Here is an 18,814-nt window from a genome sequence, read left to right as displayed (position 1 = left end):
TTGATATTCTTTTTCTCAATAAACAAAATACCATGCCATTTTGTACACCCTTCCCCTAGTATAGTGTGGTGGTATTGCGGAGTGGTAGGTCTGCGATATTCTTAAAATACTTAAGTAATATTAGTTACATTTGCACTCCCACGGTGGCCGCGCGGATTAAGCGTCAGCCTATAGTGTCGTGGGTCCCAGGTGCTAATCATGGGTCTGACAAGTAAGTAGGTACACATGTTGTTTTTTCAATTTGCGTATGAGTCAGAGTATGGACCTAATAGGTTGAGCAAGTGGCTGACATCCATTTATCGTAAAAACAAGATCTGTTAATACAAACCTCTACTCTGTAGAGGCGCATATTATGATCCTATTCCAATCGGACATGGTCGAAAGGAGAAAAAAAAGAATTAGTAACATAAAACTTCAGTTAATTAAAATTCACCAAACAATAATTATTGTACAACAAATGTAAATTATATTATTTCAGCGGGTCTATACTATACACAAGCCTATAATACAATAAGTTAGCAGTCTGAACTATCAAAACTGTCTATCTCGGTCTAAAATTTATCACAGCCAAGAGAGGTGCTGTTAAAACATAGTACTTATTGTAACAATTGCATCTAAACTATTATATTGTTACAATAAGTGTTAATAATTCGATACTTTCCTACCCTATTTAGCTGCCGTAGCGGACCGAAAGCCGCCTTGTGTATAGAATAGACCCGCAGGAAATGCTCGGCATTTACAGTATCTATGGACCGCACGCTACTGGTAGGTTGGAAACTTATTTTATATATTGTCATTAATGAATTTCAAATATTTGGCTGAGTCGGTGAAAACAATAAAGTATTTAGGATCGCAGACTGCTTTATCACTTCTCGCTACACTGACGGAGACGAGTCCTCGGAGGAAGTAAGACAGCTTATTGTCTGGCTGTCGGCGAGAGAAGACCAGACCACCGCCGCTGTCTCCGTTACAGGCACTCGTACCTGGAATTTGTTAATGTTACATTAATCTAATTATTTTATAAGTCAGGTATATACCAAATAATATATACGTTTAACACACACACAGCAGTATGTGGACAGAGGTCAGTATGTTAAGTCTGGTAAAGATGAAACATGGAATGTTTTTTTTAGACATAGACACCTTTTAGCTCGATACATTTAGTCCAGCATTACTACAATGTTGTGATCCCTTCCTTACAAATAATACGATTTCTTCAACCGTTTAAAATAGGCGTTTATTGATGACCACATTGTTAGTGCCAAATCTTTTTTTCGCCGAGCCATTTTCTTTAAGACGATACATCAGTGAAACGGCAAATAATTTTCAACTATAGGCGCGACGAAATTTTGGACTCGCTAGCATTCGGAGAGCGAACGTCGAGGTGTCAACACGTCAATTTGTGTCGTGATGGTGACGGGGGTATTAATTCTTAAATCGTGTAAAGATAACTAAAAACGTTACCATTTTACTTGAAAAAGAAAACATGTCAATGAATATATTTTTTTTTTTTAGAATTATTAATAACCATGTCCTTGCTTTTTCGTACAAGGTGGTTTTTAGTAATTTTGGACAATCACAAACACCCAGGCTTTGAGGAAAACATATAAATATTGTGTCCTCATCGGGAATCGAACCCAGAACTCTCGGGCGGAAGGCCAGTGCCTTATCCACTGCACCACGAGAGCCGCCAATGAATATATTATTATTGTTACTAAGATAACAATAAACATAATATTAAATGGACGCATGTTGGATTTATATGACAAATTATATTTCGTTCGGCATGCGTCATTTGCAGCCGCGACCCGCAATCCACGCATCGCCTAGCCACGATCTTTTTAGACCATGCCTCAACTGAGGTATCTAGCCTTAAATCCGGAACAAGGCCTGAACAAAAATGAACCATAAGTGCGAGTGAGTAAGCATTCGGCACGCCTATATCTCCGCTGTATGCGTTAGAATAAGATAGAATTCCTTCGGGTGAATATAATAAATGAAAACGTCGCCGGAAAAAAATGATTTGCCTGATTAGCACGTGTTGCTGCAATAATTTATTGTGTTTGTGTGAAATTTAAAGTTAATGTTAATGTGATGGTAATAATAAAATTTAATAGAACGTATGCTTAACTATGCTGTGTTGAAATTTGGTGGTCGTACTGAGAAGCAACACGATGGTATAACGTTTCATAGTTAAGTTGATAATAATAAAATCGTTGTTCTACTATGCGTTACACGCTAGAACGCGGCTTCATTTTGCTTAAAAAATTTCATTACTCTGAGATCCGGAAATAAAAAAATATTCTCTGGTGGTTAAGTCCGGAGAATATGGTGGATGATCAATACATGCAATTTTGCCATGGATACGACACAAGTATGCATCCGTCTATTGTCTTCTTGGAAGATAATTCTTTTCGAACAAAATGTGGTCATTTTCCCTTTCAAAACGTGTTTGAAACGAAAATTGCAGTAATATTCCCTTTTTAAGGTGGTCGATGTGGATTATAGTGCATCCTAAAGAACTGTTAACATATTAACATTTCCAGCCGAATTAACTACTTTGCCTTCTTTGGTGCCAATTCACCATGAGAAACCCACTGTTTTCGCAACTCCTTGATCTTCGTTGACTAACGGATCCATGTTTTGTCCACAGTTATAAATCGATAAGTACAAAATTTCATCTACATTTCGGTTAAATTTAGGTTTACCACGCAAAAAAAATATAAATTTATTTATTTAAAAATCACAAATTATTAATTCAAGACGTTCAAAACATGACATTTAGAATAAAAAGTACAAGTAAATCAACTAGAGAAAAAACAAGGTAGACAAAAAAACAAAGCAAAAAAAACAATTTTATAGAAAAGAAATTAAAAAAATAATAATCCTAAATTCACTGTTTTCCATTGATACAAAAATACGAGAAGTTGCCTGCTTTCAGTTGCTGATTAAATTTAATGAAAAATGTGCTTGAAAATTTGAATGTAGACAGGTACTAGTAATAGATTATGCGATTATGAGATTTGCGATTGTGACTTCATTTATTAGAATTTAACCAGACTTATCATACAGCCCTCGTACTATAATAATATGTTTTTTTATTAATATTCAGTGGAAAATAACAGTTTCAATGTCGAAATATTACAATGTAATTCTCAACTGGTTGCGGTGGCTTCGCTGGCAGTCTCTTTGAGCTTGGCATTGTTACCCATTACCATTCGGCATAACTCTTCGAACCATCCTACCTGGTAGCCACAAAGGTAAATTATTCTGTTGCATTTGGAAAATTTTGTAGGTAGTTGCATCATGCTATATCACAACTGATCAAATATTGCTGTACATTGATCGGTTCCATCAATAAACAAAACATGAAGAAACAGAACGGTGATAAAACAGAACAGCGATAAATACAATTATGACCTTTCAGAAAAAAATATAACATTTAATATTGAAATTTTCGTATCTCTATAATATTATGTTGTATAGATTTTTAATAACACTGGTTTTCAATACGCCGTAAAAAATCAAATTATATTATTTCTGCTTTCCTAATTGCTGGAAAGCTTCAATTAAACGGGACTCAACTCGGTGTTCCCGGTAAGTTAGGTATATTTCGCCTCAATCAATCTAATATGTTCAAAATGATCGGGCGACTAGGTACGACGAAATATTGAGTTTAATAATGCTGTGGAGTTGTGCATAACTACCAAAATCAAGGATATAAATTAAGGGTTTTATACCGAATGGCCAACATGCAGTGATTATATATATTAAATATGTATACCTATATGTATTTCGTTTATAAACTTTATAAAGTTTTATAAGTTTTTCATTTACAAATAGATACGATAAAAATGAACGTTTTATTTTTCCCCTGGCTCTTCTGTTTTGTGGCTGTGTTGTTTTTTTATGTTCTGTTTTATCACCGTTCTGTTTCTTAATCTTCTGTTTGTTCGTGTTCTGTTTTATTCATGCTCTGTTTCGTCCGGTTACCCTGTACATCATTGTACTTATCAGTGATGAAGCAAGGGATGGTCTAGAGCAGGGGAGGGCAAACTGCGGTTCGCCATCATTAATTTGTACTTCTGATTACGAATAACTTTTTTATAATATTAAAAAAAAACATTGACATTAAAATTTGAAGAATTTGTTGCTCGTAAATGTATAATCTCAGTACGTCTTCCTTGCGTCTCGTCTCACACTATGTAACTACGATTTTCTACGTTGAACATCGATTTCAATAGATATTGATATTGTACCGACAGAGCTACAACTTGAGATTATTGATCTGTAGTGTGACATTGATTTAAGAGAATTGCATCGTTGTGAAGAAATCTCCAAATTTTACAATGCCCTTAATTCAGACAAATTCGACCAACTTAAAGATTATGCAAGAAAAATGTTCGTTATTTTTGGATCAACCTATATATGTGAACAAACATTTTCGATCATGAACCTCAATAAAAAAAAATTACGATCAAATATCACCGATGCCCATTTACAAGCAGTTTTGAGAATATCAACTATAAAATTAACACCTGAATTTAAAAAAAAATGTTCAAGAATGTGCAACAGTTTCATACTTCTTGTTAATTTTTTTCTAATGTTTATTTTTTGTGATAATAAATAGTGTATATCTAAAAATGGTATTTCACTTGCGGCCCGCCGCTCATTTTGAATTCATGAATTTGGCCCTCCATCCAAAAAGTTTGCCCCCCCCTGGTTTTGCCCTCCAAAGTAAAGTTTTGCTGAACGTGCAAAAATAACAATTATCAATTTTCGTAAGTATGTCGAACCAGTGGTAATTTAAAACATATTCAAAATATCTGATCAACGAAACGTGTTTCAAAAAAATACAAGTAAATAATAAAATTAATGTATGCATATTTTAACTTTCAAAAACTAACAAAAGCGTCAATGTACGCATTAGCATTAGACCAATCTGAGTACTTTGACTCAAACTACTGTTTAGTAAAATCGATAACAAGAGAAGAGGAGTTTATCAACTTCAATTTAGAGGTTTCCGCAATTACATAATATGTCCTTTTGTTTTAATTTAATAAAACGCAATTTTCTTTGTAGTATTTATTCCACTTTTAATTAAAAATGTCCATCTGAGGCGGACGAAACCGGTCCTAATTTATTAATTAAAAGTGGAATAAGTACTACAAATAAAATTGAGTTTTATTAAATTAAAACAATAATACAATGCAGTTTCCCAATGAATTGACAGTTAACAAAATAAAAGACATTTGTGTCCTAATTTTTTCACTAAACATTAGTGAAGTGATTTCAGATCTCAGCTTGCTTGCGGTTATTAATAACTATTGGTTTTATTCGCAAATGACTTTACCGTTGCTTCTGCCTGCGCAGAAAGTTTTGTCGTAGACGAAACGTTCAAAGAACGAGGCGTAACTCAAGAGACATTCATAATCCGTTACAACCGGCATTGCACCTGCTGTCAGCTGCTGTGAGAGGACATCGTTTTCATCCAAGCCCCATCCGACAACCTGTAATTTAAACCACCATAAAACCACAACTAACATTATGTAAATTGTAAATTCTTATACTTATCTCACAGATTAAGTGTACCTAGAAATTTAGAGTAATGAGAGAGTATGAATTTCGTACTCCATATTCTTTAAACACTAATGAATTAAATAATACAATTTTGTGATTGCCTGGGTGACATCAAATAGTTTGGATTACTTATATATTTAAATTAAATGTTTCTATTAGAACGCTTGATAGCGGATATACGTTTTTAACTTGGTTAAATTGGTAGCCGACGGCAGATATCCTGGATATATAATACAATATTTATAGTTGTATTTTTAATACTCAATTTTTACAGGGGGGTTCCAAACGTGCTTGTATTTGGCCTCCACATACCTAAAACCTTCACTAGTAACCATAAAACATTAATATAGCAAATGTTGGCACATTGAATGATTGTGTAGGGTTCATCTCGGCAATTTCTGCACATTTCATTCATAAAATTTACTGTTTGAGTTCATCTAAAACCGAAACAAAGATTTCTGTATTTGATATAATATAATATATATTATCACTACAACAGGCCGTGGTACCCAATGACTATTGTGTAGTGAAACACTAGTGTATTAAGGTAATAGAATAGAAACAATCGCAAGCATCTAGTCTTAAATCACATAAAAAACCCACCGAATCGAACTCGTGGTCCCCAGATGAAAGACCAGCGCTTTCCGCACTGGACTACGAGGGCCGCTTGTCACTATTGGAATCAGACTCCTTTGTATTTCTTCTATCATATATATAGACTCTGTCTATATGTATATAATTTTTTATTTAATGTACCTACGTACCTACTTGCATAGCACCAGTGACGTCCCGTGGGGGTCGGCAGATTGAGCGTCGCTTGGGGGCGGCAGTTACCCAAAGGGCGGAAAATTGAGGAGAATCATTAGGTATAACTAAAAAGCTACCTAAACTTAGTAATAACGGAAATATCTTTCCATTAAAAAATCAGCTCACTGGTTAGAAACAAAATATTTAGGTTCTCTAAAAGTTTTAACAGGACTTTACTTTTTTGTCGGGTTCGCGATATCTAGCTTACTTCCATTTTCCTTGGACGTCACGTTCTTGGTGAATAGCAATGACACATGCATACCTCATTTAAAATTTATCCAAATATGTTTGCCAGTCACTCGCGAGTTTTGGAAGTTGTCAGTTGCATTTTTAAATGTACCTTTCTGAAACCGTAGACTCACAATATAGTCTATTGAAGCAGAGATGGTATTTAAATTAGATTTAGTGGTATACCCATTTCTTGTTAGTAATGTATCCATACTACACATTTATTAGATATTGGAGTCATAATAGGATAAAAAAAGTACTGTATAAAAAAATGTGGCGGTATTTTGTCTAGGGACGTCACTGCATAACACCAACAATAAATTTGTCTAAGAGCCGCACTACTTGCCGCCGCCGCCCGCCGACCACTACGTTCTTGCACTCAGTGTTGTTTATTGTGAGTTAATTAGTTAATTGTGTGGAATACGCTTTCTGAAAATAGGTTTTTTAAATAACGTTATATCGAATGGACCAAACTGAATTATTTTCGGCTGACCATATCAAATATATTTTTACAAAAATTTTAATTTCAACAATTAATGTCAATCTCGTCTTTCCATATGATATATTAGGAACATGGCCCCCACATCCTGAAGCGGGCCCCCAGGCTAGGATCTTTGGCGCCTCTCCTACCTATCGATAATGATAAAGGCAGTGTGACTTTTTACAGTAGCGTTTTTCAAATGGTGTACGTACGCGGAAAATTAACGTATTAATAGAAATATTAAAATATAAATTAAAGTAAGTATATGTAGTATTTTTTTGTATAGTTTAATACATCCATTTGAATTATGTATGGAATTGTCTATTGGTACACAATTAAAAATTGTATCGACAACCACATAATTTTAAATAATAATAGTATTGTAGAAAAATAGTGCCGCAGGCGACTTTTTTTACTAGTGAAGCAAATTTGTGATGTGTGTTTTTATCTCACTTATCTGATCGACTCGGTTCGCCGGGCCTCCAAGCTAGGGCTCTGTCAGTCTCCCCCCTTGTGAGGGCTATGATTAGGAATGCCAGATTAATATTACCGTGCCTGTCTGCCCGACAATGGTGTCTTTGCTTATCTCGTCCTCTGGCCATAGACAAATTGGTTGGACGTAGTCGTTAAATTCCACTTGAGTCTTCAAACGAAGAATGGCAATGTCACCTCTCAGTGGATTTGTATTGAAATCTGGGTCGACGATAATATTTGATACCTTAAATTTGAAAATGAAGTTATTTTATGATAAAATTTGTATTCATGTCTCACGTAAGAGGAATAATTAATTATAAATGAGGATGCTCGATTCTTGGAAAAAATAACGATCATTAGGATAGATTTGATTCAAGTATTAAATAATTACAAGATAAAAAGAACTTTTTATAAACGACGTTTTTAAATTATCTGTTGAATCATATAAACTTGACAATCATATGTATTAATAATTTAGGACAAATAAGGCAATTCTCAACAAATCATTTTTTTGCTATTTTGCAACAAACAAACAAAATATAGAATACTGAAATGTAATTTTGACATTTCATTTTGATTTCCATAGTAATGCACGTATATATTAATAATTAAGTTGCTAGGACCACCCCCTTAGCAACCAATAATAGTGGATTTTATTACGGATTTCTTCCGAAATATACTTTTCATACAAAATAGAATTAACTAAAAATAAATTCAATTCTACTTAAAGGTGGTTAAAAGTATTAAAAGAATGCATTGGCATCGTGTTCTGATATATTCTAAAAGTTTCAAATGTCTAAAAGTCTCAAATTCTAGTCAGGAAGTTAGTTAAAAATCGATTGTAAGATTTGTACTGGACAAACAACCACCGGACAAACAAGAATACGAGCTAATAAAAACGTTGTAAAATAGAAATTATAAAATATCGATTGTTCTTTTTAATTATAGGCATGTATTTTTTCACTTTTTAAACAAGCTTCTATAACAACATCATTAATGTTTTTAAAAAAATATAAAAAATATGAATTAGTCAAAAATCTGCACGAGGAAAAATTGAAAACTTAATAAACTAAATTTTAATAATAAATATGACCATAAAATATAATGTAATAATAACGAAACTGTGGACATAAACAAGTAAAGAATTCCGATTTTTTTACAATGAAGTTTATCTTTGACTTATTTATATATATAAATATTTTTCTTTTTAATGTTTTCAGATAAGTACATATTATTTATTAATTAATACCTACAGTTGAAATTGTAAATTGTCAAACAAATGTCTCAAATTGCAAGCTTCGTATTTTTCCGCTAGGTGCCTCTGGTAGGTAGAAACCCCCCCCTTGAGATGAAAAAATCGATTTCATAAAGCATCACAAGCTAATCAGTAGCGAAGGGTGGAGGTAGGCTATTAAAATCCGCGACAAATAGTGCACAGTACACCTTGTTAGTCGAACGTATTTGTTTTTATTGAACTAAGACTACAGTGTACAGATGGTATTGGTTAGTTTTAAAAAAATAATTAAACCATGCCTAAGCCAAACCATAATAGTTTTGATATATTTTGGGCAATACGACAAAATTGTGCACACTTTTTCATTCATACTTATTTGTTTTCGTTGGATTAAGAATACATACTTTACATATTGTTGGTTATTTTTTTTTTAATTCATTAAGCCCTGCCTAAACCAAACTATAACAGATTGTTGAGGAGATTGAGAGTTGTATCTGTAAAATATTCAATGTTATGTAATATTTAATTGCAGAATTTCAAATATTTTATAGATAGACAAGCATTTTTTGAATTTAATCTATTACGGCTTGGTTTCGCAGGGTTTAATTGAATTTGAAAAACTAACCAACACCATCTATAAATTGTAGTCTACCGGTATGCACCATTTATGGCTCCACCCTTCACCAATGGAAGCTATTCAATGTAACGTAGGACAGATCCGGAAAGACTTTTTGAAGTGATCAAATAATATTTGACATATTATGAACGTTTTTTTTTCTATTATTATTATAAAATATTTTTATTATCAGCCTTTATTTCAGAAAATAATTAATGTAGATTTTTAAAACAAAACATTTAAATAATATTGCCAGATTCATTGTCAGACATGTATTATTATTTATATGGTACTGGTCCTGTTTTTGGACAGTGTGTCTTTAAGTCAATACATACTATGGTTTCAGAACTATTTCTCTACATACTACGAGTATACTTACTTCTCTCTCCTGTGATCCAGGATCTCTTCCCAATAAGTTGTATTTTCCTAATATAACTAAAAGTAGATCATTCGAGATTACTTGGCCGTAGAGTGTCACGCAATGTCCAGCTACAATTTTAAAAACATTAATTATAATAATGTTAAAAAAAAACAACAGCACAACTTAATTAAGTAAGTCAATCTAAACTACAATACAAAATCTAACTATATCTACTGAAAATGTCAAATACTAAAACAACTGGTACATAATTATTTGCTTGAAGCATTATAATGAAAAGCTTTCAACAAATTGCCGATAGACGTTATGATATTCTATACAGATTCTGATTCCGAATATTATTATGTAATGATTATTTCAGTCTTTGAATGTATGAGTATTAATTGGTGGTAAATAAATAACGCAGTGTATCTATATGTATATTGCGAAAAATATTATATTATTATGCGTTTCGATGCCTTTGTTCGTCTGTTACTGATATATTGAGTTTAGGACGATTTGGCGCCGGGATAACTGGACGCCACGCAATTCGAAAATAAATAGACGTTTGGTACTTATACGTACTTTAAAAAAAATATATATTATTATATTATGATTTAATAGTTGGTGAGAATTTAAATATGCACACGTAAATAATAATTTAATCGTGCATATGTTTAAGTTCCAGCGAAAAAAAGAGTTTTTTATTTTTATATAAAGCCTTATGCATGGTGATTCTCAATCCGCAATGAAAAACGTTATGTTAAGAATAAAATGAATTAAAACTACTAAGTAGTAAATATAGAAACTGATTAAATAGTCTACGTTCTGTTTATGTGTCTACGACAGTGCGGCGTCCAATTGTCTTGGCGTCCAGTTGTCCCATTCCCGATATATTGTAGGTACCATGGCCCACACATCCTGAAACGAGCCCCCAGGGCTGAATATTTGGCGCCCGCTTACCTATTGCTAAGGTTATCGAGAGTGTGGTGTTCAAAAGGCAGTATTCACCAAATGGTATGTGAAGTAAAATACAGAGTATCTATCTATTACTTGAATTATTGAATTGTTGGCACTTGACTTCATATTATGAAGCCCTGATCGTGACCCCTTTTTGTGGCAGCCAAATAACATGCGTGCCTTCGCCATATTCGTAAATAATAGCAATGTTTATTAGTCAGGAAACAATAAAAACAATTATATATTTTTTACTATTCGAGAAAATTTGTGTTATGTGTTTAACTGCCGAACCGCCACGCTGGGCCTACCCTACGTCCGGGCCCCTAGGCTAGAAGCCTGTCAACAGCCATCTACTGGGGGCCATGGTAGGTAGGTACCTACTAATATGAAAATATTTTTTATTCCAAGTGTATTCCATGTAACTTGTAAGCCATATTCATATTATTAATAGGATATAGTCACTGGATTTTATTGACAACATTAGCGTAGGATAAAAGCGCAGTTTCGTCACTAGTGTTGGCCGTCAGAGTAACCTCTTTCCCGAGATGAATGCGTAGACGTCGTACATAGCCCGTATCGCATGTAACTCATCCGACATTCTAATTATATCCAAACATTTTGGTAAAAACAAGAGGAAGCATAAGAAAATGAAAAAATACCCGTAACCACTGCAGTCCTGGAGACAAGAGAAGCACCACATGCATACTTCTGACTGGCCTTCTTGTCAGTAAATTGGTAGATAGCTGCGTGCCATGGCCAGTCTCCGTGCTTAGTTGCTTGCCCATTGACCACGAGCTCCGTGTGCTCAATTCTTCGTCTTCCACACCAAGGCACGAAGTCATTCGGAGATTGCGTTACTGTACCGACTGCCGTGTCTTCCACTTTTTGAATGTACGGGTGCCACTAAAAGGTGAATCGATAAAAAAGAGTAAAATTGATGTTTTGCCTAAATTTATATAAACTTTCGGTACGGTGCGGTTATCAGGAATACAGCGGAAAACACATTTTGAAAATACCCGATATAACACTAAGGATTAAAATTTAAAAATCAATATAAGAAAAACGGTTAATAAGTCATAGACTAGTAGAATTCAGATTTATTTCATGGTAACACGCTCGTTAGAATTCATGATACATAATAAGCTATGTATTCCAAGCGTTCAAAATCTTGGTGTTATTGAAAAGAAAAAATGGACTATTAAAAAGCCTCTGTCGGTTGCGTTGATTACCTGTAGTTAGAGTTGGGTATTTCCTTCCCGAGAAAATCTCAATCTCGAGATTCGGGATTTCCCGAAATGATGAAATGTTGAATTCTCGAGATTCGGGATTTTCAGAAAAGAATTCTTGAGAATTCTCGAAATATCAGGAAATTTTTAAAAAAAACTGTAAACATTCTAAAATCAGTGTAAAAACAGACAAATTCCAAAAAATATGTTTTTATTAATGTTAGAAGACAAACAAAATAGTAGGGAAACAAAAATAATTCAAAACATTATTTATTAAAATAGAATTTCAAAAAACACAGACTGTCAATCGCTGCGTCTGACAATCGCATACGCTTTTGAGACAATACTCTGATGTTGTAAAAATTGCGCTCATTTTGAGTCGACGTTGGCTTAATTGTGTTAAATGCCCCAATCAGTCTTTGAATGTTTTGTGTTTTATGTCCACTTTTTTCATATAGAAAATCGTTTTTCAATTAATATTTGATAATAAAGAATTCTGAATCCCGATAAAAGATTCTCGAGATCCGGGATTTCCCGAAATGTTAAAAATTTCAGTTTTCGAAATTCGGGATGGGAAGTCTCAAAATTTTCTCGAGAATTCCCGTTTGGAAATTCCCGAAACCCAACTCTACCTGTAGTGGACCAATTAATTAATCTTGAACTTGCGCAAATAGCAATTTCTTCTAGTGCGCACGAATTACATAATATGGTGAATTAAATTATTGTTATGTATTGTGTATTACACGAGGCTTATTGCATCGTTTCCTTTCGCTCTGTGTTACTTCAACGACGTCATATTTTTTTCTCCATGAGAGATTATCTCAAAAAATCGAATGGTTCATTAAAGTTACCCTCAATGGATGCTTCAACAAACTGTAATATGATTATGTACCTACCTAGAATTATTTATGTAATTGTATTTTAAAAAGGACCCTATTGGCATCGAGGCCCATCGAACTGCGAGGTCTTGATCAGTATAATTCCGCTACTTTACTTCAATCTTATAAAGCAGGAGTGGCTAAAGCGTCGACCGCGTAACTATTCTTAGTCGCCCGCCTGTCTGATTGTACAACACATCTCTGATGCCCGTCCCACACAGCGTGCGAGACAAGCCATGCGACAGTGACAACGCGCTACAATCTCGAAGTTCGCCATTGAAGTTAAAGTCCCTCCACCAAACCCGCCCCGTACCACCCTCGGTCTTAATCGAGAGTATCACGGGACCCATCAATTGGTGATGTGAAGCATCTAAGAATTGGCCTGGGAGTGTCCTGGGAGAAGATGCCCAAGACTTAGATTGCTACGCTCAAAGTGAGCTGTGACTGAGTTTACTGAGTTTACTCTAATGCAAAGTGCCAGGGAGAGAAAAAGCACATGGAAATTACTAAAAAGAAAATGAACCTACTTGTTTATTAAATTAAAGAACGAAGCTAATCATACAGGCAGCAAAATTTATGTGAAGAGATCTTCACGCCCGTAGTAAGACGCCGCAAATTTTTTGAAAGCAAGATAATTGGCCTTAGTAGCAACCAGGTCGGACGGGCCGATGGGTCCAACAGCTGGTTGGACCGACCTGAGCATTTCCTCCCGTTCGGAGCACATACTCAGACACTCCCATAGGATGTGGTTGGCATCCTGTATTTCCCCTCCGCATGGACATGTCGGACGGCTTACAAGTCCAAGCTCGAAGAGCTTGCCAGCGAAACCACCATGACCAGTCACAAATTGACTGGTGTAATGGTCTGGAGTCAGATATTTGGTTATCTCCATTCGCCACTGTATGTTTGGAAAAAACGTATATGTGTGCCGGCCCTTGGTCGATTCGTCCCACTTTCGCTGCCAGGTCTTAATGGCCGCGTTGAGCGACATGAAGTTCGCCAATTATCGATGACAGTCTCTCTCTAAAACCCGACGGGTAAAACAAGAGTTGACTTGTAGGTAACACATGTAGCGGACGTGTGTATGGCCGTTTCGAGTTTTCGAAGTGACATTCCGCTACAATTGGCTACCTTCGGCTCTGCAGGAAGTGTTAAGTGAATAATAATAAGAACATAATATGTTCTTATTATTTTTTTATTTATGAACTAATTAGTATGTGAGAATAAATCATTATTTTCTCTTATTAACCCATAGCTTACGGGCCGCACAAAATTGTGTTTTTGCTAATTATTTTTCAAATGAAAATTAACACGTTAATTACAAAATTAATTAAAAGGGCCCGTAAGCATTGTGTTAAAATAACTTGATATGTTTGTACTGATACCTAGTTAATATTAAATTTACGATTTGTAAAGCTAATAATAAGTAGGTATATTGCTTGCGATAATAAAAGTAAAATAAAATTTAATATTCTTGTTATATTTGCATACTATTTTTATGTTTGTCTGAAGTCATCATTAATCTCTATTATTAAAATAACTTGATATTGAATTGGTATTGACATTATTTATGTTTATTTTCAATTAAGACTTATTTTTGGCTTTAAATTACCACTTTTAATGTTAGTAGACCACCGCTAATCGTTGATGTTCTAATACAAATATTAAAATTAAAAATGGATTGAGGAGGGAAACCTTTAACATTTTATGCCACGAAAACGACGCTTATATCAGGATCGACTCACCGTACAAGAATTCAATAAATAAATTAGAGCCATCTCAAAGACAAAACATCGCTTGGAAAAATAAAAACAGGAAAGCACGTATATTTTCCATGTTTCCATAATCACCAATAATTACGACAAATGGAATAAAATCTAGAGCAGAAACATCCAAAACTAAAAGTTTATTACGAAAAAAAAAACATTTTTGATTCAACACAAAGAAACATAATAGGTACAAGGACATTTCACAGACGCTGAATTCGAACCCGCGATAGGTATATTACATAATACAATTAATCATTATTTTTTTTTTACCGGTGTAGGATTCTGGCACACCCGCCGACCATTGAGGTATGCAGAAACGACGTTTGGGAAAGGCTTGTTTGCTGGTGCGTTCACTTCAAAATTCAGTCTTTCTGGCCTTTTTGGTATGCGGTATGTGGTGAAGAAGAAGGTTTTGCCATTCGCTAAAATTCTGGCCAATTCACCGTTCTAAAAATAGATAAAACACCATTCAAAGACTGTACAGTGTACACATTGGAGTTAACAACGTAAGAATTAGCAAGTCATGTAACGGCTCGATTACCTCGAGCTTGGTCATCGAATCGCTCGAAGATGCAATAATGCAGAGGTCAGCAGATTTTTAAATTGCAAATTACATCAACAATGAATATTCATGTAAATAAATAGCGAGTCATGGTTGATGGGTTAGTCGTAGTCTCACTCTTAAGCTCAGTCAGTTCAGTAGTCTTAGTATCAATCGGTAATCTTCGTGTCAGTCTCCGTATCACTCCGCAGAGCATCTTTTCCATCAAGCCTCGGACCAGCGCACTTTCTCGTCACATTGAGCCTTAAAGCATTCTCTCACCGTGCCTGGTCCTGGACCAGTAACATAACTCTTGTAGCATAACGCTTGTACCGACTGTATACTGTTATATCAGCAAAAACTCGCTCCTCCATTCATCAGAGCAACCTCCAATTCGATTTCTCCTCTCAACTTCTCGTCACCTCCTAAGGAGATCTCGTCCCTCTACAATGAGACACATTAATATACCTTACATACATACGTACACATACCTTAGGCTTAGACGTAAGACCTTTTACGAAAAATAGTTTTTAGTCATTTTTTTTCAATCTAATTGGATCTTTCTATATTGAATAAGCAATAAGTATTATTTGTACTGCAATAATCTAAATGTACCAAAAATAAATCTATCCTGTCAATTGATTCGCGTCAAATTGAGCAAAAATCCATTCTTATGCAAAAATATGACTCTATCCAAACTACCTACGACCGATGGCGGCTGGCCCTTTAGATCAAATGGTCATTGACCCTCCAAAAGTAAATATCTTACAATCTACATAATAATATGTACAATATCACATATAATAATAATAATAGTGTTTTGTTTTCCCGATGGGCGATGATTCACCGCCCAAACATTAGCGAACGTGAGTGTTCACGCGGTCAATTGGAAATATGACGACAAAGAAAATATTTCTTTCTCTCTCATTTTTCATATGTGAGACGGAGAGAAAACACAACGTTATAACACAATATTTGGCGCAACACTCGCAACATGGCGCTAGATTCGGCCATTGTCCGAGTGTGAAACAGATAGATATAGATATGTGTCAAATGAAACAGATATATAACGTCGACTGACTCGTAGGCAGCGCTCGAAATGGACAGGAACGCACCGGAGCGCCGTTGTGGTTCGTGGAATTCCAAAATATACCGTTCCGGCTCGTGGATTCATTTAAAATTGCGTTGCGGTTCGTTAGATTGAGATATTTATGTGTGAATGTATCTTTTAAAGTTTTTCTCAAAATTAAAAATTAACGAAGTTATGTCATGCCGGGCGTGCAAGGGTTAAAAATAAAATTTATGACATCCCTAAATTTCTTTCAATTTTCTTTTTTGTGTCGATACATCCGTGTCTAAATGCATTGTCTAAACACTCCAAATAATTGCATACTTACATAAAAAAAAAGTAACTACAGCTGCAAGCTACAAAAGAATTGTGCCTTTGCTGACATTGTTTGAAAACCTTTTTTACTTAAATAACTTAAATTCAATAAAAAATAAAGTTGGCACCTACATATTTGTATAATAATTTCTAAAGTATGAAACATCTCAGTACAGTCTCGCTTTTACCTTTGACTGGTATGCATTGCGAATTTACTTACCTACTAATTTATTACTTATATTTTATTGTGAGTGATAAAACTTATTTATTTTCATCGCCATCCAATCGCCGTGTTAATTTTATACCCACGTCTATTTTTGCGGGCAAAATTTTCGGTGGTAAAATTAATATGATAAAGTTTGGTAATTTAAATCGTACAATTCCGCTAAAATCTACTTATTAGTGATAATCGCTTGTTTTTTAAAACATTTTGTATTATTTAAATTTGTTCTCTTAAAATTTGGTTAAACATCTCAGCAGGCGATACCTTTCTATATATTACATATAAGTATATTTTTTGTCGTTGGTATCCAAATTGATTTAACATATAATGCTGTTGACCAGTGGCCACAAGCAGAATTTTTTCGTTTTGAAAATGATAAATATGAGTGGATATTTATAAATTTTATGAAGGTTTAATTAAGTAGTAGGTACTTCGTGTAAATCTGCTAAAACATTAAGAATTCACTCCGATAAGCATTTAAGATCGACAATACAGTTGAAACAGGGTTTTCTGATTCAATGTCATTTCGACAATTGACTCGACGTTTTAAAAAATATTTATGACGTGTCGTAAACCTTTATTTTTACAATGAATAATAAATAAATGCACCATTATGCCATTTTCCTACAAAAATGTTTTTGGTATGAAACTATTGAATAGCCTACCGTAATAAGTTTATTTTTAAGGGACGTTTCTATTGTGTTATAATTACATACGTTGTAACTTGCTACTTTAAAAATAATAGAAATAATAGATACCTACTATGTAGAGAACTTTTAGTTAATTTTTGTTTGTAAATTTGTTTTAAAAACAAAGTAATATCCTCCAATAAAATTGTATTACTATCATAATAATAAATTATTGTTCTGTATTATCATTATTCATCACCGTGGCAATAATAATGACTATAATGAGACTAGGTAAGGACAAACATCACAAATTGAATCGTTTAGTTTAAAATACACTCACAAATTAGGTAGGTACGTGTTCAGTGCGACAACAAATAATTTTAGATGGTAGTCATAGATTAAATAAATACGGTGGTAAGTTCTTTAATATGAGGTGGTAAGTGTACGTATATTACAATAATCAAAGCATCATCATTGTAACATATAGGTCATGGTCTCCACAACGAGGGGCTGAGAGGGCTCTAGCCTGGGAGCCCGTGCTCAGGAGGAGCCCGGCGAGGCGAATCGACCAGATAAGTGAGATAAACACACATCACAAATTTGCTTTAATAGTAAAAAAAAGAATTTTATTACAATACTATTATTTATAGTTATGTGGTTATACGAAACAATTCTTAATTGTTTATCAATACTCGACATCTCCATAATTCGTATGGATGTTTTAAAATATACAATAAAACACTAAATATACAGATTATTGTTACCCCGTACATACTGCCTTTATTCTTAGCGATAAGAAGGGGGCCCCACCAAAGATCCTAGCCTGGGGGCCAGCTTCACGATGTGGGGCCTATGGTATAGGTATATACATACACTACAATATTAGTCCTTATAATGTTGAATATAGGTAGGTACCTACTGATTAATGACAATTTTATATTATTCTATAGGAATCGTGTTTAGCAACTCGAGTTGCACCTTCCGTCATGTTTTATCTTATATAATTAATGATACTTCTTCTTCTACCCTGTCATGTCCTAATATTGGGGCATAGGGCAAGCATTGGCGCCACTTCCCTCGGTCCATCGCCATGCGCCTCCCGCCATGTCAGACCTGCAGCAAATAGGTCGCTTTTGTAGCACCGCTGCAGGGTGAGGGAGAGGCGGCCACGGCGATGGAACCCTTGAGGCTGTGCCACAAGGGTACGAAGTGCCGCACTCTTTGGCGGCATCCGGAATATGTGTCCCAGCCACGTAAATCGTCTCTTCGTGATAACTTCAATCACCGAAGGCTGCTGTGCTCACGAACTCGGGTATTTGTAACGCGGTCGTACCAATGTACCCCTAAGATTCGGCGGAGACATCGATTCTCAAAGCTCAAAAGCCGATAATTAATGATACACCATTGGTAATTTAAAATGCTATAA

General features: G+C 34.7%; 1 protein-coding gene across 1 annotated transcript; it reads right to left on the bottom strand.

Annotated features, from left to right (window-relative positions):
- Window positions 1-783: 783 nt before the first annotated feature.
- Window positions 784-15,167, bottom strand: LOC147075265 (venom protease-like). The gene is made up of 7 exons (XM_085942912.1): window positions 15,153-15,167; window positions 14,882-15,058; window positions 11,398-11,641; window positions 9,800-9,909; window positions 7,647-7,814; window positions 5,354-5,510; window positions 784-983 (listed from the first exon to the last, which is right to left on the bottom strand). Exons 1-7 carry the CDS (start codon window positions 15,165-15,167, stop codon window positions 784-786), a joined length of 1,071 nt encoding a protein of 356 aa, XP_085799038.1.
- Between the last annotated feature and the right edge of the window lie 3,647 nt (window positions 15,168-18,814).

The sequence above is a fragment of the Rhyacophila brunnea genome, unplaced genomic scaffold, assembly GCF_057557595.1.
Source record: "Rhyacophila brunnea isolate RB1 unplaced genomic scaffold, BYU_Rbru_1.0 scaffold_15, whole genome shotgun sequence".
In the NCBI taxonomy this organism is placed as follows: domain Eukaryota; kingdom Metazoa; phylum Arthropoda; class Insecta; order Trichoptera; family Rhyacophilidae; genus Rhyacophila; species Rhyacophila brunnea.
Note: the sequence above shows the minus strand (reverse complement) of the source record. Positions and strands in the feature narration are given on the sequence as shown.